This window comes from Oculina patagonica, chromosome 8 (genome assembly GCF_052425735.1).
Source record: "Oculina patagonica isolate OP01 chromosome 8, crgOcupat, whole genome shotgun sequence".
Taxonomy (NCBI): domain Eukaryota; kingdom Metazoa; phylum Cnidaria; class Anthozoa; order Scleractinia; family Oculinidae; genus Oculina; species Oculina patagonica.
The window spans coordinates 7112507-7137913 of NC_135765.1; the positions used below are offsets into that span (position 1 = coordinate 7112507).

At 40.3% G+C, this 25407-nt stretch overlaps 4 protein-coding genes across 4 annotated transcripts; all 4 read left to right on the plus strand.

The window, feature by feature from the left end:
* The first annotated feature begins 499 nt into the window (after positions 1-499).
* Positions 500-2492, plus strand: LOC144662884 (G protein-coupled receptor 161-like). Its single transcript, XM_078523815.1, has one exon. It carries the CDS (start codon positions 1049-1051, stop codon positions 2282-2284), a length of 1236 nt encoding a protein of 411 aa, XP_078379941.1. The 5' UTR covers positions 500-1048; the 3' UTR covers positions 2285-2492.
* A 5889-nt stretch (positions 2493-8381) lies between these two features.
* LOC144663041 (hydroxylysine kinase-like) lies at positions 8382-12051 on the plus strand. Its single transcript, XM_078523975.1, has 2 exons — positions 8382-9193; positions 10779-12051. The coding sequence occupies exons 1-2, from the start codon at positions 8654-8656 to the stop codon at positions 11400-11402; spliced, it is 1164 nt and encodes a 387-aa protein (XP_078380101.1). The 5' UTR covers positions 8382-8653; the 3' UTR covers positions 11403-12051.
* A 1515-nt stretch (positions 12052-13566) lies between these two features.
* LOC144663038 (potassium voltage-gated channel subfamily A member 1-like) lies at positions 13567-15417 on the plus strand. The gene has a single exon (XM_078523972.1). It carries the CDS (start codon positions 13845-13847, stop codon positions 15105-15107), a length of 1263 nt encoding a protein of 420 aa, XP_078380098.1. The 5' UTR covers positions 13567-13844; the 3' UTR covers positions 15108-15417.
* A 4074-nt stretch (positions 15418-19491) lies between these two features.
* On the plus strand, positions 19492-22632 carry LOC144662908 (potassium voltage-gated channel subfamily A member 1-like). Its single transcript, XM_078523844.1, has one exon. The coding sequence runs from the start codon at positions 20109-20111 to the stop codon at positions 21252-21254; it is 1146 nt and encodes a 381-aa protein (XP_078379970.1). The 5' UTR covers positions 19492-20108; the 3' UTR covers positions 21255-22632.
* The last annotated feature ends 2775 nt before the right edge of the window (positions 22633-25407 follow it).

The window sequence follows — 25407 nt, forward strand, 5'->3', positions numbered from 1 at the left end:
GGATTTTTGCGGAGCTCAGTAGGGCTGAATTTCACCTGCAGGCCTTTTTTTCCAATGCTTTATAATATGGGTTTAACGGAAATATCTCTTTCGTGTTTTTTTCAGGGAACCCAGAAACGCTTCATTCATCCCATAGATCTATGTTTTGCGGTGTTTTGTAAATTTGGGAGGAGATAGTTATTTCTCAAAGGATTAGTAAAATTTAGAGAAATAGAGAAATAAGAAATATTGGAGATTTAATGTGATTTTGAAATTAGAATTTGAAGTTTAAAAATTGGTTACACCAAAAGTCGGTTATATATTTACATCTACGATTTTTTCAAAAAGTTCAACAATACTCGACTTTCTGCACCCTCCCCCGTTCCTCCTCTGTGCCATACATTTTGCTTGAAACTCACCCCTCCCCTAGACGATTTAGTCACGAACCACACAGCTTACAAATTAATTTCTGTTGAGAACAAAAGAAGGGATGATCCTCTTACTACCTAAATATGAAATTCTGAATGTCACCCAGCTGAGTCACTCAATCCACCAAAATTCTTTCATATTTGCACGGACCACCACGATGTGACACGAGTACTCGTCCCTGGCTTATCTCACGGCCGGCTGCGAAATAAGCGCTTTCCGTTTTATCTTGTGCCGGATTTGTCCGTGGAAGAAAATGCCGCCATTTATGTTTCCAATAGGCCCACCTTAGAGAATTCGTTTTCCGGTTGTGTGGTACGACTATCTTTCTGTTTGAAGAGGGTATAGATGTTTTTCTTGTGTTTTCTTACAACTAAATAGCTCGACAGCTGGGCCTTTAAAGTTATGAGTGTAAATTAATATCTGGCGGTGTCTCGTTTCACTAAACCACAGATGACCTGTACTGTTTTCACATTTTTGATTGCTTTTCGTTAATTTGTAACGAGGTTGTTATCTAACACCTTTGTATCCGCGATATTTTGCAGCCAGGGTCATGTCTTAGGGAAAACAATATATTGAATTTCATGTCTTTGGCGTGCGTGCCGTGCTCTTAGCCGAATAACAGAACAGAATTATCAGAGCCATGAGTGGAGATTTAAATGCAAGTTGTAAGAATGGGACTCCAGATATTAACTTGTCTCAGACAGCCATTGGAATTCAATCTACAGCTATCCTTCTACTTTCGGTGTCGTCTTTGATATGCAATGCTCTGGTAGGATTTGTTCTCTTGAAAAAGCCCGAGTTGCTATCACATTCTTCGACCAAGCTTCTTCTAAACTTGAGTGCGTCGAGCTTCATTCTTTCACTGACTGTTTTGCCGTTCGTCTTCGCTTCGAGTTTGAAGCAGAGTTGGATATTTGGCGACAAATGGTGTCAAGCTAATGGATTTCTGACGGTGCTTCTCTCCGCAACATCTTTAGGAATGGTGATGTTTTTGAGTATCGATCGATATCATTGCATAGTGAATCCTCTAAACTACGCTAACAGAATGTCTCCAACTCGCACAAACTTCTTTATCTCGTGTACTTGGTTGGGAAGCCTGTTCTTAGCTTTGCTTCCACTCGTCGGCTGGGGAAAATACGGATATCAACCCGCAAAGGTTTCGTGTACTGTTATTTGGAGCGACTCGTTGAGCGAGGGATATACGAAACTTTATTCCCTCGTAACACTTTTTGGGCCTTTATTGGTCATGGTAGGTGCGTATTACTATATTTTAAAAGCGGCGCGTCGGCAAGCAAGAGTGGGACAAATAGCCGTATTGCCCGCGTCCATTGTTAGACCCCGAACTAACCGTAACTCTATAGCGTCAAACACAAGCGTGTTTACCGGCTCAAAAGCTTTACGCACGACATTTCTGGTGCTAGGAACAGTGATATTTTGCTGGGGACCCTACGTGATTGCGATTCTTTTAGAATCGGAGCAAATTTGTGTAGGATATGAACTACAGACGACTTTTGTTATGGTATCTTATTCAAGCGCACTTTTGTATCCTGTAATCTACGGATTTCACATAAGAGCGATCAGGCGAAATATCAAGAGACTCGTTGCTTCGCTCTTCCTGTGCGGGAATCACAACATCGTTCGTCCTGCGAGTGACACGGGTTTTGTCGTTTCACCTCAAGCATGGTCCAGAAATAGATCGGCCTCTGAGGGGTCTGTGAATTCATTTGAAATGGCCTGGTCACCTCGCCGAGAAAGCGAGAGCATTTGGAGTCTACCAGCAATAAAAGAAGAGAGGGAAAACGTACCAAACACAACTAAATCGACCGATTTAGTGACAGACTTGGAAGTTTGCAACCTTCCAGGCACCTGCGTTTAGAAACTATTAAAACATGAATTGTACATCAGATTACTGCCAACATGCCGCCGTGTCAGACCGCGGTTCTTTCTCGTGTCAAAATTCCATACGCTGAAAAATCACTCTCTAGAATCTTCCTCTAGCTCGCTCGAGTAGCTCAGCTAATTTTCACTTTTTCTTGGTGGCAAATTATCCAGAAAGGTATCTAAATAAAGATGAAAAACTAAAAGTCGAATTTATGGTATTTATTACCTTCTATATATTTAACAGCTGCATACCGGAAGTTGTTTGGGTGGCCTGTTCCCGCCAATTTGGCGTCCGCGGAATGTTTTGATTGGAAACGTTTCCTATGACGTCAGGATCTGGAGTTTGTCAGATAGACCACCCAATCGGATGTAAAACGGATAGGAAAGGGGGCGCGCGCGCTACTTTTCTGGGGATAAATTACCGGTTCAACTTGTTTGCATTAACCTGAGAACAGCGGGAGCCTAGTTCGAATGTTCTCAAAGTTGGCGCATAATAATTTATTCTGTATTTTTCCTTTCCGTCAAGAAAAATCACATTTCAAACTGGATTTCAATAGAAATTTCTTTCCTCAGGATAAAAATAAAAAAAATCTTTCCTACTTTATTTTTCTTCCGTCCACAACTTAGTACTTGCTGTCTGAATGCTGATTTTCCTAAATCGAGGCGATTTTTGCGAGTTATCGCAAGAGAAAATAAATATTTTCTCTTGGTTATCGCAATTGCTTCCTGGGTTTTCTTCAAACTTTTCGCTGGAACATTTTTAAAAGCTATTGATTTTTCACTTCTCGGGCCGGGGCGCTCCGAACTGGAGTGTGCTCGGCTATAAACTTTCTTTGGAGTGCAAAACCCAGGGAGCGACAAATCGTACGAAACAACTGACCCAGGAGAGCGTGAAAGTACCTAGGCTTGGTGACCATGTATGAAACACGTGTACTTTAAAAATACCGGCTACTGTATAAGGTATGTCATTGTAGTAAATAATAAAGATGGTAAATTTCAAGCTCGGTGATAAATAGTGAAGATTCTGCAGACACGAGCGTGGGACAAAGAAAAAAATCGAGTCCCCGACGGGAATCGAACCCATGGCCCCCAGATACCGGTTGGGCGTTCTACCAACTGAGCTGTGAGACTCGCGAGCTAGGCCATTTACTAGGTTGATAAGTGACACGCGTCCTGCATACTGCTAGGATCAGCAATGTCGAAATCATCAAATTGTAGTAAATAATAAAGATGGTGTCACTTATCAACCAGTAAATGGCCTAGCCACAGCGAGCCACGAGCTCAGTTGGAGGCGCCCACCGGCGGAGGCCCCAGGGCGCCCGCGGGACTCAGATTTTTTTTGTCCCACGCTCGTGTCATGTAGAATAATTTCTTCACTAGGTATGTCATTTTCCCCACTTTTAGCTAGTAAACAAAACTAAAGGAGCTGCATTACAACTTATAGCAACTGTTTTCTTATAAGTTGACCAGAAGTATTTTAGTTTGTTTGAATATTTTTTGCGCCATTTGAACAGATCTTTTTTTTTTTCAATTTTTCATGCAAAATCCTCTAGCGCGTTGAACGGTATCCCAAGAGGTCGTTCTTTAATCAGAGATTATTTGGGTTGTGTCGTGACAATCTCTTAGCTTTTGACCTTGAAAGGGATTAGAAAATTAAATCTGCTTGAAGTGATAATGACTACTGTGTAGTGTACTGTGTAGCGACCTAACTGACTTGCTGGGATTAAATAACAGAGAGCCACACATACCAATGAAGAAACAATAGCCTGGACAAACTTAGAATAATCCTGTTCTTTCAGTATGCCATGCTCATAGCTATAAAAAAAAAAAAACGAAAAAAAAACCCGGAAACCTTACAATCCATCAAACGCGAAAGAACTCCTATGCAACCTCGTTTCCAGGGTCTCTATCCCCGCCCCCGATAACGAGACCCTGGGAACGAGCTCGAGATTGACTTCTATGCAGATATAGCTGGAATTTTTTCCCCAACAGCGTGCGCTGTTATTGGCTACTTCGATCTGGAAGACACATAAGTTCTAGTCTTAACATCAAACTGTTTCCCGCCTTAATTAAGTCTCTGAGCAGGCAACATTGGCAGATGACAGGCATTGTCCCCTCAAGTGTTACCGATTTTGACCGACAACGGCCGCCGTTTTTCTGAAGTCTTCGTCGTGCTATGTAACAAATGACTGATCACTTAGTGGCTGTAAAATGTTTTTAGCTGACAGTTAGTTGTATAATAAAACAATTTATCTTTTAAAATTTGCGGACGGATAAGTGTTAGCTATTGTAATATTCCGCGCAATTTCGCACGTGGTTACTCTTAATTTAAAGTAAAGTCAGTTAAGTAAGGGCCTGATTACATGGCGAAATTCAGCCAGGGCTGATATTTCAATCCGGTTTTCCGGGCTGAGATTTCAGCTCGGCTTCCGGAACAAATCTTCTCAAAAAGACATTTGCGATTACACTCTTTTTTTTTATAAGAATACAGTTTTCCGACCCAGGCTGAGTATTCTTATTTTTCTGCCGATTTTAGGCTGAAAATATTCTTATGAACATTCTTAGAAAATACCGTTTGACATGTCCGTTTTAGCAAGTATTGGGTAATAAATGAATGATTTGCCACTAATCGGATCCTGTGTTTTGCGTGGAGGATTCTGGGATCGCTAGGGGGCAAACATTGCAAGTCGCTAGAAGAAAATGTATGGCGAAAAGTTGTTTTGACGCTCAAAAAATACGATTTTGGAGAGAGATCAACGCTTTTTCGCGAGTATTTTATCAGGAATGGATTTGGGTATTGTTGATACTCGAAAGTGTAAGTTTTTGTTTGAATAACCGTGAAATATGTGATCAAGTTTACCGATAAACCTCCTTGCTTTCGTAAGGTTTATTTTGAAATTAACATCTCAAAATGGTCTCGAAATATTACAAATTAGGTATATATCGGGAGTAAATTACTTAATAAAGCCATTTGGGTTGTATTTACGTGTGTACAGGATTATTTCTATGCTAAGTTATACAAATAATTTTAGTAATATGCCCGGCCGCTAGCGATGACTGTGCTGTTAGCGGTATGTGATAACTATCGAAGGTACCCAGAGAGGCAAAAGATTCTTCCTCGCGATGGAATATTAAGACTCCACCCGCCCAAGAATAAGAAAGATGATTTTTCATGAGCATGGCCGGCTCTAAAACAAGGTTATATCTTTCTCGAAGTAAAGCTAAGCAGCCTCTGGCTAAACAAAAATAAACATGTCATCCGCGATACGAAGCAACACATTCACGCAACACTGTACTAATCAACATCTTCACGGAAAATTTAAGATCTTGTCCTTCCAGAACGAATTTAAAGCACATCTTGCAAATATAAATGAGCCAAGATAAATCACAACAGTTCCAATAGCCAATACATAAAGTTCATATAACAATAAATACAGTGCAGAGGTGTAAAAATGTACTACCGGGAAACTACGCAGACCTTCGACCTCTACACATTTGCTGGCGGCATTGATAGGGCTCTACTCAACTTAAAACACTTCTTAATAATACAGCTGACAGGATATAGTTCCCGTTATAAACTAGTAATAAACAAAATAGATTTAACAAACGACCAAATCCAAAAGCGAATGGGAAATTTATGAAAGTCACGATCGTAGGAGACTGTGAATGTCTGTCACCTTTAATATTACGAAGCCATAATAATTATTTGTTTATAAAAGACGTGACTAATAAATTTACAGCTTGTGCAAACGTTAAATATTATTCAACTACTGAAAGGACTTTATTGAGCTATTTCCAATTTTATAACATTTCGAGACCCCAGTTTATACGCGATGTCTATTTCACAATACATGTAAACCTTCATAAAAGCGGTAGATTTTATCGCATATCTTACGGTTATTCAAACAAAACCTAACACTTTCAACGTACCAACATTGCCCAAATCCATTTCTGATAAAATACTGGTGAAAAAGCCTTGATCTCCCTCCAAAATCGTATTTTTGAGCGTCAAAACAACTTTTCGCCATACATTTTCTTCTAGCGACTTGCAATGTTTGCCCCCTAGCGATCCCAGAATCCTCCACGCAAAACACAGGATCCGATTAGTGGCAAATCATTCATTATAAGTGTTTGGTGTCCAATTCTGTATCGTGTTACATTGTGCAAGTGTTGCATCACTCCTAGCCTTGCAGCCAGCAAGATCAAGATGTCGCGTCAGATAACACTTGGCCGTTTGGCTTTTTAAACACAAAGCATTCCTCACAGGGCTACAATGATGCAATGAAGGAAATGAAAACACCTGATTTTGTTTCAATTAAAAACATAATTAATTGCATTGTATTTACAAATTTTCAACTCAAAATTATAGTCTTTTCAAAAACATCAGCCTCGGGTTTATTCTTAAGATATTCTTAAAAATTCACAAATTTCAGCCTCGATATTCTTATAAACAAGATTCTTATAGAAAAAAAAAAGTGTACATGAAGATAGTTTCACCAGTTGGAATTGGTTACCGGTTACCGGTTACCGATTTCACATTTTCAGTTACCGGTTACCGATTTCTCATTTGGCATCTAAACTACCTTTCTTCGGTCTAATTTTTAACAAAATCCGTATGTGAGGTATTGGCAGGCTTTTGCTTAATACAGACACAGCAAACAAAGTGCTAGAACAAAAACAAAATGCATATGTTGCAGCAGTTGTTAAAAATAGCTTTTCTTGTCACGTTTTGTTCGTTGTGCAAGGTTTGCGAAGTTTGAAGCGTTATAACTTAAATAAAATTAAGTTAAAGAGTCGGTTCTTTGCAGGCGTGATCTTACACTCGTTGGTGTACTCATCGCAATATTTCACTCGCCGATCGCACAACATGCTCAGGGTATATCAGGTTACAAAGTATGGCGGACGCATCTTTTTACCTAACGATGTGCCATTTTCAAAACGTTATAACTTTCTATACCGGCAATGAAATTTAACAGAAATATACAAACAGGCACAAAACTAAGTGTACTATACATCGCAAAATCCAAAATATCCATCGCAACGGCAATTTGAACGAAATGACACCGGTACTACGGGCCCTAAGAAACCCACTTCCGGTCTACGTACGTCCGGTAATCAACTTTTAGGCTTAATAACCTTCCACTCATTAAGAATATCACTGTAAAATAAACGGTACGGTTAGCATATAAGGTCTTTTATTCATCGCAATCCACCAACAGACCATCGCCACAAATGTCATTTATATATCAGGCAACAAAATATGGCCGGCTTTACATTTTACTGACCACATGTCATTTTCAAAAAGTGAGTGAGTGAACCGGAAGTGGGGTTTTCCGGTCCTAATTATCGGTGTTATTTTGTTAAAATTGTGGTTGCGATAAATCTTTTGGAAGTTGCCATGTATAGTACACCTATTTGTGTGTCTGCTTGTTTATTTCTATTCAATTTCATTGCCGGTATAGGAAGTTATAACGTTCTAAAGATGGCACCTCGTTCGGTAAAAAGAGGCGTCCCCCGTATTTTGTAAGCTGATATACATTGAGCATGTGTTGCGATCGGCGAGTGAAATATTGCGATGAATACAGTACCGAGTGAAATATTACTCCTGCAAAGAACCGCATTTTCTACCTAATTTACTCGAAGATATAACGCTTCAAACTTAGCAAACGTCGCACGCCGAACAAAACGTGACAAAAAAGCTATTTTTAACAAAAGATGCAACATAAGCATTTTTTTTTTCGTTCTAGCGCTTTCTTTGCTGTATCTATGTTAGGCAAAAGCCTGTCAATACCTCACATACGGATTTTTTTAGAAATTAGACCGAGTAAGGGAAGTTAAGATGCAAAATGAAAAATCGGTAACCGGTAACTGAAAATGTGAAATCGGTAACCGGTAACCGGTAACCAGATTCCAACTGGTATAGTTTCATCCCGGGCCGAATTACAGCCCGGGCTGAAATTTCCAGCCCGGGTTTTGAAACCGGGCTGGAAAACTCAACCCGGGCAATCGGGCTTTAAAACCTCATGTAATCACGTTTTCACTTTCAGCCCAGGCTGAAAGTGAGCTTACGGATGCGCAGTGGTGGTTTTCAACGAAAGAAAATGGCGGCACGATAATTCTTCAGTTTTAAAAGTGTCAAACCCGGGCTGAAATTCGCCATGTGATCAGACGCTGAGCCGATATTTATTTATACACGATTCTTAAATATCCCCCAAGTGTTTTCCCACAGTTTTCAAAAACAGGTGGTTTAGTTTCGCGCGTTATTTGCACTTCAAGGGCTTCGCGGTGATAAAAACATTGATATTATTGAAATCAGTGAACCATCAATAATAAGTATTTACATATATCTCGACATTCACTGAACATGAGCACTTTGGTTCATAGACCCAGTGTCAATCTTGATTTTGCAGCACATTTAGCGAAGAAGTTTTACAACTTTCAAAGAATAAGTGAGATTAAGGAGTTAAGCAGCTACAGCGATAGGAATTTCTACGTTCGAGGGCGAAGAAGCAAGACTTGCACAATTCAAGAAACTGAGGAAAGTGAATACGTCCTCAAAATTTTAAACTCTGCTGACAGTGAGCATGGAGATTTTGTTGATGCTGAAAACGAAGCAATGACGTTTTTGAGGGGAAAAGGTTTTCCCTGCCCTTTATTGTTCTCGGTGGAGGGACGCTCAGAAATGAAACTGCTCGTTCAAGTTCCGTTGTGTATTGATTCCTCGGGCGAAGCTCGCTCAACTCACGAAGACGCAAACAGAAACCTCCCAAAAACAGATGAGTGGTGTGTTGTTCGTTTAATATCCTTCCTTCCAGGCGTAACAGCCGAGAGTTTTGGGAATTTCAGCTGTGAAAATCTATTCAACATTGGTCAGTTTGTTGGCAGGTTGAGTCGAACCTTTCAGGTACGGTAATTAACCAGCTGTATTTGCATAATCGCGAAGTGTTGCAATATGTATAACGGATTGCTCACGATTGCTATGCCTGATAAACTCAGTTTAATACTGTCACTTACTCAGGTTTACCGGGCCGGAAGAAATTCCGGGAGAATGGGCACTCTGCAGCTACAAACTGCCATGTTGGAGGGCAAGCTGTGCGCTGGGACATTCAAACAAAGAAAAGTCAAGCATGACTGGTTGAAGTCGCTTTTTTTGGGTGTCCCAGAGCGTTCCCTGCCCTTCAGCAAGGTGTTATTTTGTACCATGTGATCGTTGGCTGCAAAGGACTCATTAAGAGAAAACTTGCGTTTACTTGCGTCTCCGTTTGGCCTGGACTTGCGTACACTTGCGTTGACTTGCGATGACTTGCGTTCACTTTGGTCGAGATCAAATTTGCACGCAAGTGAACGTAAGTTTATCACCGTTTGACCACCCAACGCAAGTCAACGCAAGTTTTGCTACTTACTTTAAAGTACTGAATTGTAGCGCTCGCAGTAGTATTTAAATGGCTTTTTTGACAACTTGCGTGCACTTGCGAGGAACCTTGCGAGTCCGTTTGGCCAGCCAACGCAAGTCTGTACGCAAGTTCAACTTGCCGACTACTTGTGTCCACTTGCGTTGCCGTTTGACCAGGGATTTAAGCTGACACACCGAGGCCCCATCCACGCTAATCCATTTTCGTGTGAAAACGGAGTCTTCGTATCAAAAAGCGTATCGAACGTTTTCCGTCAGTACTTAGCCAGCGATGCAGTGATTTTCGTGACGTCAACGTCGACGTCTTTAAAAAGCCTCACTTCTGCGGCGGTCAGATCACCCTCATAAACCTCGACTGCTCAGATTGTTAAAACTTACAGGATGAGGATATTTTTGTTTTAAAGGTTACATGACAGCCTTCTGGCGGCCATCTTGATATCGTGTGGCGTGAAACTCCGAAAGTGCTTTATCGGAAAGACGGCGGGTGCTATCGAGCTATGAACCTTCAACATTATATTTAAAAAGGCCGTCTGACAGCTAGTAAAGGATAAAAACTCAGAGTTCTCACGTGAAAATCACCTCGTTGTGATGAATGCTGGTGCCCCGGGGGGGCTACTCAAAAGCGTTTTGTACGGGGAGGCTCCACCCCGAAGTCCAACCCCTTACCCTTTTATATACCATTTTGACAGAAAAGGCACCCCTTTTGTATACCTTTTACTAAAAAAAGGTACCCCTTTCATATACCGAAAAGACAGGACAAAAGCCTAAAACAGGAAGTCTTGATGCCATTTTTATGTAGCGCTTAATAAATTTAAATGATAGTTCCATAAGGTGCGTCTGTTCGAAATATTTTAATTCAAGGCCTTTTCATATACCTAAATGAGCAATATCCCTACCCTTTTATATACCTTAGCTTGTGAAATTCCTACCCTTTTATATACTTGAAGCATGAAAAAGGTACCCCTTTCGGGCGGAGCCTCCCCGTATAGGCCAATATAGGCCAATATACTGGTGCGCAATACCTTTGCAACACGTAATTAAGCATACCTCTGGTTTATTTAGTTCTCTCCTTTTTCAGGTGTTCCGATGTCCTGTATTACGCCGGAAGTTGGATAGGTGGAGCATGGAAAACTTTCTTTCTCTTGAGTCCTACGTCACTTCCGTTGAAGGCGAAGAAAATAAACGTCTTGTCCGCGAGGTACTGGGCAGATATGCCACCCACGTGACTCCCAAACTTTCGCTACTTCGCCAAGGACCTATTCATAACGATGTCAATAAGGAGAATCTGCTTATTAGCACGAGGAACGGGGAGTTCAAAATTTCAGGACTGGTCGATTTTGGTGACATACGTCACTCGTGTTTGTTGTTCGAGATCGCGAATAATATCGCTGCTTTCATCGACGAAGACGACGTCTTAGAGGTCAGCGGTTATATCATAGCTGGTTACCAGTCTGTTTTTCCCATTCCCGGTCTGGAGTTCGAATTGTTGTACGACGTTATCTCGGCTCGTTTGTGTCAAGTTTTCCTCATAACGTCAAGCCATGAAAAAGAATATCCGAACAATGAATACCTTAGGAAACTGTTAGTGGATTATCTTGCCAAGTTAAAGGCCTGGATGTCGAATTCTAGGGATGAAACCATTGCATTTTGGCGGAAAGTTGATTTCAATATAAAATGTGACCACAACGAAAGCTTAACGTAACGGGCGACCAGTGTTAAGTCCAAAAAACCTCAATACAGTCGCTTTTTTAAGCAAGAAAGGCTAACTGCATTCCACCCGAAACTAGCCTGAGAGCAGGTTATCGATCTAATTACTGATCCTGACGGCTAAAGCGGTAAAAAATAAACGGAGTGGATAAATAGAAAAAAATTGTTCCTCTTCCTTTCTCTTTCCGCTTTCTTTTTGTCCAATCTTCGGACGGGAGAGCCTGTTCACAGGCTAGGCCGAAACGAATTTTTCGCATGGCCTCCTAATCATTTGATTTCTTAATTATTGGTTCTGTGCATGTGTAGCCTGCGGAGACGAACTAAACCCCTATACTGGGGTTTATATAGACGGCAAACTGATCCTGACGGCTAAACGGAGTGGATAAATAGAAAAAAATAGAATATATTAAAAAAAACTTTGCCCTATATTTCGGTTTGCAAAACAAACCTTCCTCACGGGCTGCACGGAAAATAAAAAATGAGAAAAGTAAAAGAATCGTTACAAATGAAAAAATTTTAAAACTATGATGGGTTCTACTAATTAACAAGTGTCAATGACGTGTTTCGTCACGTCTGTTTATGCCAAGAGGATGTAGAATTTTTGCTTTGTTAATAAAATGGGCTTCGCGAGCCTTCCTAACTGAGTCACGTTTACTACGTATGAGTTCAAGCGGGATGAGGAGAACGTCGTTGATGGAATAGCCGGGTTGGTTGAAATGAGTCGATACTAAGTTCATGGTGGTTGAGAATGGATCTGCCGTGTTGTCCGAAGCGTTCGTTGAGTTGGCGTTTGGTCTCTCCATGTATTGATGGTGGCATTTTTTGCAATCGATTAGATAGATAAGGTTTTTAGAGCGGCAAGACATAGTGTTAGTGATTTTGCGTGTCTCGTTGGTGTTGAAGAAAGTGTAGTTAGTTTGGCCTTCTTGAAGAAATGAACAAGTGAGACATCGTGCATGGGGTTTAGTTCGTCTGCAACGCAGGCTATGCAAGTGCAACGTTTCTTTTATTCGCCCTCCCCTCCCCCCATCCTCTTCTGTTGTCCCTGAGCTGACCAGTTTGAGAAATAATTGGCAAATAACATCGATTCTTGTTGCTGCTGGCATGGGACCGTTTACTGTCCAATTTGAAGAATAATTGGATAAGTAATTGAATCGAATCTTACGCTGGGAATGTAATTACTATTTCGCTTACCAGATAAAAGCGTCCCAAGGTTTTTAGTAAAGTCGCCAACTGCTTCTAGACGTTGTATATTTACACGGCTTTTTTTTCCCTCTGGATCTTGGTCGCAAATGAAAATTTTATCCAGGTGTTTTTTCCTTTATATTGGCCTAGAATTAGCTCTGGCTCATTTTCAATTTTTCTCATTTGCTCGCTGTTCATTATTTGTATGACGAAGCAGATATAATTCATAGTTTATTGTTGAAAATAATTCGCTTTATTACAGTCTTATTTTCTATACCCAACTGGTTGTCTTGGTAAATATTCGAATTTAGAACGATGTTATTTCACACTATTATAACAATGTCATGTTATGTTAGAAAATTAACATGAGAAATTGATAATAAATATGGATGGCTGTTGTTATTTTGCGAACGGCTAAAAAAATTGAGTGATAGCTCTATTCCTTTTAAATTTAACAGGCCATGCAATCCGTGAAATCAATTGGGCCTTAAAACACGGTCGCTTTTTTATGTCTGATTGCTTTTATCTATACTTTGTTATTTATTAAATAACCTGGGATTTCAGCAAAGATGTGGTAATTTCTAGGTGTTACGTTTGCGTCTAAACTCTATTCGACTGCCTCCGTCGTAGCGCGAAGTATTGTAAAATCTGATCCGGTAATAAGAAAAAAAATCTATATATTTGTCTTTGTGCAATAAAATAACACTTTATTATATAGTTATAACTGTTGGATTGTTTTAAATCCAAAGAATTTCCTCTCATCTAAAAGCCATCCGTTTTTATTTTGTTCGTGCGAACGGAGAGCTTTGTCAATTTAGTCGAAAGTTAATTCTCAACATACAAATGTCACAATTTAATTGTTGTGAAAAGCGCCCATTGGCTGTTAGCATGCAGGCACCAGATACGCTTATCCATATTTCATTAAATTACTTATGGAGCCGTCTTTCTTTTCTTCTTTATATTCAAAATAGACCTGCAGCTGTATTCAAGCTTAGAGCGCCTGTCAAGACAATTTTAACTTATAAACAAAATCTCGCGTGCCATTTAAAAATGGCGAATCGTTGACGAGAAATCAAACTCGCGGCACCGCGAAATTGGGTCGAAATTGACGTGGTAAAGACAAGGACAAACAAATTTCTACGCGTTAAGCCGGGTATATATTTATCCATAAATTACAACCTTCAAAAAGTGACTTGCTCAGTGGGTTTCGTAAATTCCTTCGCCGAGACGATGAGCATGGCTGGATGAAAATATGGAAGAACGTGTTGTTATCAACGTGAGCGGAATGACTTTTGAAACGAAAGAAAAAACGCTCAGCCGTTTTCCAAACACGCTGCTTGGAAGTCCGTCGAGAAGAAAAGAATATTACAACCCCGCCGTTCAGGAGTATTTCTTTAATCGCCACAGAGTGGTATTCGAATCGATTTTATTTTATTATCAATCTGGTGGCAGGCTTATTTGGCCGGATGACATTCCGGCAAGTGTATTCACGGAGGAAGTTGAATTTTTTCAACTCGGCGAGCAAGCTCTAAAAAGCGTAGCAAAATGCTTATATCAAGAACGACGTCGACAGAAAGCTTCTCCGCAATGGACGTTTCAAAATAAAGTGTGGAATTTATTTGAGCACCCAGACACATCTAATTTTGCACAGATAATTGCCATGTTCTCTATACTCATGATTACCACTTCAGTTGTTATTTCGTGTATCGAAACTTTGCCTGGTTTTAGAGGAGCTAAACAATGCGATCCTAAACCGGAGTTTAACTGCAACGACACAACAGCGCAGAAAGACGGCGAAAATGTCACGACAGCATGCAATACGACTGAAATGAGTGACGAACTTCTTAACTGTGGCTATGAGACTTTGGAAGTGTTTATAGTTCTGGAAACAATTTGCTATTCGTGGTTCTTGATCGAATATCTTGTGCGCTTCGCGGCGGCTCCGAACAGATTTCATTTCCTTTTATCGCCTTTAAACTTTGTGGATCTTCTTGCTATAATACCGTTTTTCACCATTTTAATCGGCGGGAACCGTCGTCTGGTGTCACTAGCTGTTTTACGCATAGCGCGACTTCTACGAATATTTCGCATTTTGAAGCTAACTCGCTACTCGCGCGGTTTAAAAGTAATGATGTTTACGGTCCGCGAGAGCCTAAGCGAGCTCGAAATGATGATGCTATTTATGTTTATGATAGTCGTACTCTCCTCGAGCGCTGTGTTTTACACAGACCTAGGCATGGATGGAACTCATTTTTCTAGCATCCCTGACGCATTTTGGTGGAGCATTACAACTGTGAGTACGGTAGGATACGGCGATTATTACCCTATAACAGGCTTTGGAAAAATTGTCGGTGGTATTTGCGCGGTCTTTGGTGTGCTAGCATTTTCTCTGCCAGTTATGGCTTTCGCGAAAAATTTCAACGCTTATCTAAAAGGCGAACCGATTCGAAGACACATCGAAAATAGTACAAGACGATTGTCCGCGAAAAGAGTAACAAACGATTTATCTGGTTAGCTTATCTTGGTAAAGGAAACACGTTTCCAACCTGGCCTTCAATGTATTTAAAGTTTCGGAAGCAAATATTCCTTGTGCTGAATGATTTGTATTGCCACAGTGAATGGTGAATTCTTGGAAGAATTTCTGGAAAGAATATTCAGAAACGTTGCGTGGGAGACGGGGAGATAAGAATCATGATGTTTTGTCGATGGATAAAAATTTCATTGCTTGCTGTCTTTGATTATATTATATTTCATACACAAAAACAGATTTTTTACAAATGTATTATCCTCTTTTATATATTAAAAGAAGTCCCCACAGACATCTTTACAGTCTCTTATAGTTTATTTTGCTTTTTTGTGTTTTATTAGCATAATAACCTGCGGTTAGCGTTTAGCAACATTTAAAACAGCGCTCCATGATGCAACAACGATTTCAAAACAATTTTTAGAGAAAGAAAACGATTGCTCTTCATTTGAACTCAAGAAGACCTATAATTAAAAGAAAAATTGCGGACGGTATTTTGGATAATTTCTTTTGCCTGGTATATGATAGAATCACTATTCATCTGCTTCCTTATGTCTCCTCTGGGAGAATAGGGCCTTATGATGATGATAGAATCACTATTTTCATATTATCTCCGTCGAAACCCGGGTACTGTCTTCAAGGCATATTTTTGTAGCGACAAAATGAAAAGTCTTAATAACCTAATATACATTGATTATGATATATCGCAAAGCGGCATTGAATGAAAATGTTTATATTTATTATGTTCTAGGCAAAACACATTGCAGGAATTGTACATTAATGGCAAATTGAAAATCTTGTCATTTTCTACAGAGGGAAATAATGAACCAGTTCTAATTAAGACTACGTTGAATTGAAAAATCAAAGAACAATTTTTGGAGATACTTTTGAATTTTTCTGCTCTCATTAATAATAAAACATCCAAGTTTAATAATATGTCCATATTTTACGGCGCTCGTTCTAGTTTACCGATAACAAGTAGAATGCATATAAAGTGATATATTCAGCAAGAGCAAAATTTAAGATTTGAATTCAATGACTTCTACCCTTTACAAGGAAAGGGTTTAGCCAAATATTCGCAACTAGTAGCTTTCACAATTTAATTCTCAGTATATGCGAGTGTTAGTTATCTAGATATAACGATGAAACACGTATACCTCGTAATTGATGGCAAAAGCTGTCGAAGAAAAGCCACATGTTAATTTTTAGCTTGTTAACGTAATTTATTTAACGACTAATATAAGGCAGCTGGAAAGGCCAATAACTAAACTGAAACCGACCAATCAAAATGTTTTATTGGCCGGCGGTCCAATATTTCTTAGTATTCAGGATCATGTAAAGTTTCTTGCAGTACATTGTTGTGGCTTCAAACTACAAAAACTGGAGACTAAGTTATAATATTTCTGTTATTCTCTCTGGACACATCTTTCAGTTTTGCTCGCTCGTGGTTAAAGTTGTTCATTTCCACCGTTCCTTTTGAGTCACAAAGTCTTGTAATAAATCCCGACTTACTTCTCCGGATTGTACTGGGGGAACATTAGCCCTCGGTCTTCAGTTTATGGCTGTTTTTCCTGACTCGCCCCAGTCATCTCTCAGTCTCCTATTACTTAACGTTGAAGCGCGGTTGGGGAGTGCGAAGAGTTATGATTTTTAATAAATAATAATAATAATAATAAAATATTTATATAGCGCCAATATCCTAAAAGTTCAAAAGTGCTTTACAGAGGTAACGTTAAAAATATTAAAAACACTATTAAAAAATAAATATAAAAATAGTAAAGAAATAGTTACAAAAATGCTAATAAAAAATGTCGCTAAAAAGTTTATGTTTAAAAAGGGACACTGAGGAGCTGTTCTTGATGTCAGAAGGCAGAGTATTCCAGAGTGTAGGAGCTGCCACGAAGAAAGATCTTGTGCCATATGTTTTCAAATTGAAATCGGAATTGAAAGAAGGTATTTAGAAGATGAACGTAGCTGACGAGGTGGCGTGTAAGGAGTAAGAAGATCGCGAACGTATGATTCCCTCCGTGTTCAGTTTCATTCAGTCTCCCTAGCTGGACTCGGGATGGACTGAAAAGACGACCGGGGACGAGACGAAGTCAGCTGTTTTTCAGTCAACAACGAGTCAGCGACGGTTCAAGTCGGAGTCGTAAGCTAAGAGCGCTTACGACCTAGTAAAAAATCGAAATACAGAATCGTATAAAGTGGAGAAATAAGCTCGACGGAATTGAAGTCGGAAGAATCAACCCGTGTCCATCTTCTTCTGATTTTTAATTACGACTCTGTCGCTTATGATCCAGTCTGATCTAGATTGTTGGAGTCGTAAAATACATCTTTAGAAGTGACCGTTATCAGGCTAACGGTCATTTCTGAAGATGTATGTTATCAGTAGCCCTGAACTCTCTCTTCCGCGAACCCAAGCGCGCGAAGCCGAGAGTCGAGAGTCCGGGATAACTTGCATGCGCGTGCGTCAGTTTTTTCCCCAAAATTGGGGGAAAAACCATATTTGGCAGCACTTTTAAAAACGCGCGCGCACAGATGACGAGTTCAATACCGTGTACTAAAGCAGGATCACCGGAATTACTTTGAAAAGCCTAGCTTTCCAGTCGGTGACTACTAAAAGCTAACGGCCAAAACACAAATCGCTATCCGTCAACTATTCCTAGTATTTCTCAGCCGTTTGTTGAATTGGTTTTGGATGCACAGTTTTTATCTTGCATTTATTCGCGCGCTTGGTCGCGTAGTTGAATTCGTCATTTGAGCGAGCATTTTTAACCATAGCGCGCGCGTCCCAAGCAAGTGTCGCCACGCTCCTCGTTTCTGATTGGTTCGCTCTGAGCATGCGCATGCAAGTTATCCTGGACTCGACCCTGGACTCTCTCTTCGCGCGCCTCGGTTCAACCCCTATAAAGGGCGCGCGGAAGAGAGATTTCAGGGACTGGACTACAGTAGCCCAAGGTCATGGGCTCCTGATGTTGTAGTATATGTTATATGGACGACTTCACCGTGTGGCCAAATCTGAGTTCGATAGGGGCGCGTTGTAAATAAGATAGGGACTGGGGACCTGAGGACGAGGCTGAGAAATCCTTGTAATTCAACAAATTTTTGCCTTAAAAATACTACTTAGATTTCTCAGTTGCCGGTTACAATGCTTATAAAACTTACCTTCAAAGGGAATTTAGCATATATTTGGAGAATTTACTTATTTAAAAGCAACGTTTAAGATTTTTTGGAGAAACTTACGAGCAATTTTCGGATTTTGGAGCAACTTTTGGGCATTTTTTTAATGCAATTTTAAGCAACTTTTTGGAAAATTTCGAGCATTTCTGGGACAGCCCCAGCACAAAAATGAATATTTCTACGTCATTTTTAAATTTTCAAACCTGATAATAATATAAGTGATAGGTTATAAAAGCTACGACGTGTGCGAATGATAATTGATAGGAGAACCAAACGTTGCTGGCCCACAAGATGCCAAGCGCTCAGTAAATAGCTTACCAGGTGGTTAGGCTCCAATAGAAGAAAATAAACACGATTTTGTGCAAAAAAAATCCAAATTGGCGGTACAAAACCTGGGATTCTGAAACCCATTTTTATTCTGAATTTTGGTCTGAGTCGCGCGCTTCAGCCCAAAAATTAATTATTTTTTGGTTTACATTAACGGACGAAAACGTTAAATTATCTTATTTTACTTAACGTCCTAACATGACATTTTAATCCAGCCACTTTTCATAAACTATATGTTCTCATTAGCATTTTCATTAAACTTAGTCGCTTTAATGCAGTGCTTTTCGCTTTTAATCCACTTACTTGCAGGACAAAATCGAGCAAGACTTAGCACTTAATAAGCATTTGAGTCAACTTTAAATTTCTTAGCTATAAAGTATTCCGCTGCGAAATTTGCTTTTGAATGGTTTTAAGTCCACACACTAATTTCTGTTTCATGAATAAGTTAGCAGCACTAATTTTTGAAACATCTGGGAACGGCAGGTTGTAAACCAAACAATCGTTTTGGGCATTTTTTTTTGAATTTTTTTTAGGCAAGAATTCATCAATCTTCTTGTATTATGTGCGTTTTGGGTCGCTTCTGAAAAAGTATTGGTCGCTCCTAGCTAGTTTTTATTTCGTCTAGCAAAGACAGCGGCAAGACTTGCAATCCATATAACAGTCTGGTCCATGATTACTAATGTAAATGAGCACAAAATGACATAGAATATTCACCATTTAGTGTTCGCAGCAAACACGTATATTAATTGACGTTAAATTTAGCCAACCCAACGATTCACAATAGTTTCTGCAAACTATACATCATGTTCAAAATTAACGTAAATAAACAAACGCGACATACGCTGTGTCGTATCGAGCTATTAAAAAAATATAGAAAAGGGATCTATTTTTGCATACACGGTGTGCGAAAATCATGAATAATTTGGAAAAATATTCATACTTTGTTTTCTATTGGACAAACATTTCTTTAAAACCCCAAGTGGCGATAAAAGTCACTATGCTACTGCAATTTTGGTAATTGTCGCAGTTGAGAGCACGCCAGGATTATTCACAGAATTTGTCGTTCATCTAATAATATTTAGACACTTTGTCGGCATTTTTCATTTTAAACTTTACTTAGGAAACGAGATCACGCGTCAGAAATTGTAAATAATTTATTGTTAGGCAAGGCAACTATCCGTGCTTATTTATATTGTGACTCAAACTTTTACTGGAGAGAAATATACCACAGGGGTATGCGTGTCACAGAGGTTAATATGCATCGCCAACTAATCGACACGAAATGACAAAACAGGCCTGATAAATTGGGAGGACATAACGAAAAATGAAAGAATCTTAGCCGACATGGTTTAGTCAAGACTAAAGAAAAGTTACAAGGGCACAACTATGGCAAACGTACATTTAAACTGCAATTAACCAGCCTTTACAATTTAACAGTGAGAATCACTGCACACATGCTGAACTGATGGTGTAAATGAACCAAACATGACTGCTTCAAAAGATGGTTGTTCGATAATATCGCGATCGAGGAAACCTATCAGTGATCGCGTGAGGATCAATGTCAGTGGAACAATGTTCGAAACTCTTGAAGAAACTCTGTCGAGGTTTCCGGACACGCTTTTAGGCTGCCCGACGAAGCGTGTTCAATATTTTGACGCGAGGCACGAGGAATACTTTTTTAACCGAAACAGACTCGCTTTTGATGCAATTCTTTTTTATTATCAGTCATATGGAAGGCTAGTTAGACCCGATGTGGTCCCGGAAAATGTGTTTATCGAGGAAGTGCGTTTCTTCCAAATACGAAGCGAATATACGTCTACCCGAGATAAAATCGAACGTGCTCTTCTAGGCAAGGATGAAGACCTACCCCGGAATTTAATACAACGAAAGATCTGGTTGCTGTTCTCCCACCCAGAGTCATCTTATGCAGCAAAAGTGCTCGCCGTTTTGTCTGTAGTCATTATTCTTCTCTCTGTCATCATACCATGTTTTGAGTCATCGGGGGATCTCGCAATTAGCAACGACGCGCTTTTCTCGTCGCTTGAAATGGCATGCTATGTGTGGTTTACGTTCGAGTTGGTGGTTCGCTTTTCCAGCGCACCGAGTAAACTGCGATTTTTTCGCTCTGCGCTTAACATCGTGGATATCTTAAGCGTAGCTCCGTACTACGTTCTGCTAACGATCAACACGCGCGCGCCGCTTTCCGTTCTACGCGCCGCGAGAATGTTGCGCATTTTGAGAATATTCAAACTTTCCCGTTATTCTAGCGGTATGCGGATTTTGCTGTTCACGTTTTCCACAAGTATGAAAGAGCTGGGGATGTTTTTGATTTTCATTTGTATTAGCATAGTTGTTTCGTCAAGTGCGGCGTTTTACGCGGAGGCAGGTTGTGGAAAAAACTGCGCGTTTTCAAGCATCCCCGACGCGTTTTGGTGGTCTGTTAACACGATCACAACAGTTGGTTATGGAGACCAGTATCCGTTAACCGCCAGTGGCAAAATGGTTGGTTGCCTGTTAACTGTGTTTGGTGTTTTAATCATCGCTCTCCCCGTCTTTCTCTTTGTTGCGAACTTCAACAAGGTCATGAACGCCAACATGGCGGCAATCGACAAAGGGAAAAAAGCCAGTTGAAGTAACATTCCATTCCTGACGTCAACATGCACTGAATTAGCTTTCTCCATTCACACGTTTTGGAATCACGCGAAGTTTTTATTAAAAAGACTTTCTGCGAAGCTTTATGAGAATAACTTTTTAATTTTTTTCACTTACTAGCAGGTGTTTGCTAAAGTTCCTAATTACACCCTGTTATTGTTTCACTCCCGACGACAGAAATGTTTAATAACCATTAGCATGAAAGCTATCCGCTAAATGCCTTCGCCGCCAATGTAAAACAAGCTTCTACAATGATCGATCGATTTCCGAGGTAACGGCTACCTACTTTTTGTACTCTGATCCCGAGGTCTCCTTGGTGTTCGATTCCAGTCGCTTCGACTGGCTGCCATCTTGGATTGGAACAGCGGTCGAAGACAACCTGGGAACGAGATTTTGAAGGATTGTTGGGAAAACGAACGAATGCAGTGCGTCAGGAAAGGGAAGAGCCTTTATTGAGCACACCTGGGGCCTGTTTCTCGAAAGCTCCGGAAACTTAACGGGCCCGCAAAGCCATTTTTAAACATCTGTATCTTAAGAACGAAGAAGTGTATTGGCCTGAAATTTTGTATGAAGGGACCTTCTGTTCATGTTAAAAATATGAGAATAAAACAACTTTGTAATCATAAGTGTTTAGGATTTTGCTATGGCTTTCCGGGTGCGAAAACTTTACGGGACCTTCGAGAAACGGGCCCCAGATTTCTTTCAGTCGTACAATCTAAGACGTTTTTAACAGTCGATCAGATACAAAATTCACCGTTCTGTCAAACTAAGAAGTAATGTTTTTCCCGTTTTTTACCATACATCTGCGTCATGGAATAGTCAAAATATTTGCTCCTGGCGCCGATGGAATAACAGTTATTTTGACAACATTAAAACGAAATTCATCGATCATATAAAATTAGACAGATGCTCAAAAACCCAACTCGACCTGTTAAAGGTAATAAAATGCTATTTTGACAAACTTTGTTGTGACGACTAGAATAATTTTTTTTTAATGAAAAACACTACTGTGCATTAATTTGTTTTTAACATAGGGCTGTGGTGTCGCTTTTATTGGTGGTTTTCATCTGTTTTCATCAGTCCTGCAAAACTATTCCTTTTACATATTATAGACATAAAAATATTGATCTCTTTGTAAATTTTGGTATCGCCTCAGTGCTTTATAGTTTTGAAATAAAGCATTTTTAAATTTATGATGTCCCGGATGAACGTGTTTGTATATTGTCACAAAAATAGGAAGTATTTATGTCATTTTTAAATTTTCAAACCTGAAAATAATTTCAGTAGAAGTGATAGCTTAAGTTAATAACAGCTGCGAAGTGAAAGTAAATGATAATAATGGAGCAATCTATTTTATTTCCTGTTCAACTTATGGCCGCCATATTATTGTGGGAGGCGCGGTGGCCTAATGGTTAGCGCGCTCGACTCCGGGTCGAACGGCCCGGGTTCGAGCCCTGGCCGGGGCGCTGCGTTGTGTTCTTGGGCAAGACACTTTAGTCTCACAGTGCCTCTCTCCACCCAGGTGTATAAATGGGTACCGGCGAATTTACTGCTGTGGGGTAATCCCTGCGATGGACTGGCATCCCATCCAGGGGGGAGTAGCAATACTCTCAGTCGCTTAATGCTACGGAAACCGGGATAAGCTCCGGCTGTATGGGCCACTTGGATCGGACACAGACTTTACCTTTTTTTTTTACCTTACCATATATTATGCATAATGGTGTCCCAGAAGGAAGGACAACATGTTATCGCATTTTTAGTTACCCATACATTTGTTTTAATATAAATTTTTCCCGCAGACAACGGCGCCGTTTTCGAAAACGTATGGAAAACTTAAAACGTGATTACAGTTTTCCCACCCAGTGTTCTTTCTTTGTGCAGCTGCTAGCTGCTTGATTGAGACGATTCTCTTTCTTTTCCGTCATTTATCTATGGTGCAGGAAGAAAGCTAAGCCGTATACTGTTTTAAACTCTCATTTTTCATGTTTATATATCCCCTTCTGAACACGGTGCATCAAACGAGACAATGGATCCTTGCCCAGAGATTCTTAATTCGGTTCTTCTGATGTCTTTGATGCACCATGATCCGACTGATCTCTGATCATTGTTTCCGATCCGGATCAACCCAAAGGAACGCACCCTAAGAAAAAGAAGAAAACTGCTAGTTACTAGTCAAAAACGCTTTTTTTACCGCCGACTTTTGTTTTCTGTTGACAAAGTTTGTTTATGTTTCTTTTTCACTTTATCAGCTGAGTGATTGAAGCTCTTTTAATACTGGCGTCCACGTGTGTGTCGGGAACTTCCGAATCGAAGTACGAATACGAGTTTGCATACGAGTGACACTTTTCAAACCTTGTCCTCGTGCTTTGAATTATCAAATTTCACACCAATCTCGCAACGTTAGCCTACTTTTCAAATGGTCAACAACGGGGAGTAGAAAGGGCTCGGAAGGCCCGGGGGGACTCCAATATGAAACGGACGGGGATGCTCGTCGGAAATTTTGAAAAGAACCCCTAAAAGAGACCAATCTGGGTGTGGCTCAAGCTTTTTTGACCTCTAAAAGATACCAAAAAACTAAGAATAGAATTTGTATTTGTATATTTCTTCGTGTGTAACCCTAAACGAGACCATTATGGTTAAAAATATTGGCGTTTTTCCTGGAACACCCTAAGCGAGACCAAAAATCCGAAATTTACACCCCTTAGCGAGACGACGAGCATCCCCGTCACTTTCATATTTGACTCCCACCCCCCGGGTCTGAAGGTCCCTTTAAATACTGCGATCACTTGCCCATTTCCAAAGACGGGAGGTTCCTTTCGATTTCATTACTAGCCCAGTAGTTTGCATGTGCCCTTACCTCAAATGTTACAATAAAGAGTCTCATTCATAATTATGACGCGGAATTCAGAAGTGCGTAGATTACATAACCCCGTTTGATTATAGATAGTTGCGTTAGGTAATGCTTAATCACCACGTGCACAATCGCCATATTTAAAGATCCCTTTGCTTAGTTTCGGGACATTTCGAAAGAGATACGCAAGTAGGGAAGTCCGGGCGAATTTTCGACCCTGCCACCTCCCTTTCGGCGACATAATACACAGCTATAGTGCTTTCTCACCCAGTCTCTAATTCCCTCGGCAACAATCTTTTCCCATATCTTATCCACGCCGGACAATGAACGGCATAATTAATGAGTGAGAATGGTATACTTTTCACTATTCACTTTCTTCCCGGGCCATCCAGTAATGCATCCATGTTAGATCCACCAAGCGTCCCGAACATCTAATTTACATAACATTACTTGACAGACATGCGTGTTATCATTTTACCCCAAGTTACCCATGATTTTCTCTGTTTACCCACAATTACCCCAAGTTACCCGCGTTTTACCCTGTTTACCCTCATTTACCCCAAATTACCCACGTTTCACCCTGTTTACCCTCATTTAACCCAAGTTACCCACGTTTCACCCTGTTTACCCTCATTTACCCCACGTTTCACCCTGTTTACCCTCATTTACCCCACGTTTCACCCTGTTTACCCTCATTTACCCCAAGTTACCCGCGTTTCACCCTGTTTACCCGCATTTAACCCAATTTACCCACATTTGACTCTGTTTACCCTCATTTACCCCAAGTTACCCACGTTTCACCCTGCTTACCCTCATTTACCCCAAGTTACCCACGTTTCACCCTGTTTACCCTCATTTACCCCAAGTTACCCACGTTTAAACCTGTTTACCTTCATTTACCCCAAGTTACCCACGTTTTACCCTGTTTACCTTCATTTACCCCAAGTTACCCGCGTTTCAACCTGTTTGCACTCATTTACCCCAAGTTACCCACGTTTCACCCTGTTTACCCTCATTTACCCCAATTTACCCGCGTTTTACCCTGTTTACCTTCATTTACCCCAAGTTACCCGCGTTTGAACCTGTTTGCCCTCATTGACCCCAAGTTACCCACGTTTCACCCTGTTTACCCTCATTTACCCCAATTTACCCGCGTTTTACCCTGTTTACCTTCATTTACCCCAAGTTACCCGCGTTTGAACCTGTTTGCCCTCATTTACCCAAAGTTACCCGCGTTTCACCCTATTTACCCTCATTTACTCCAAGTTACCCGCGTTTTAC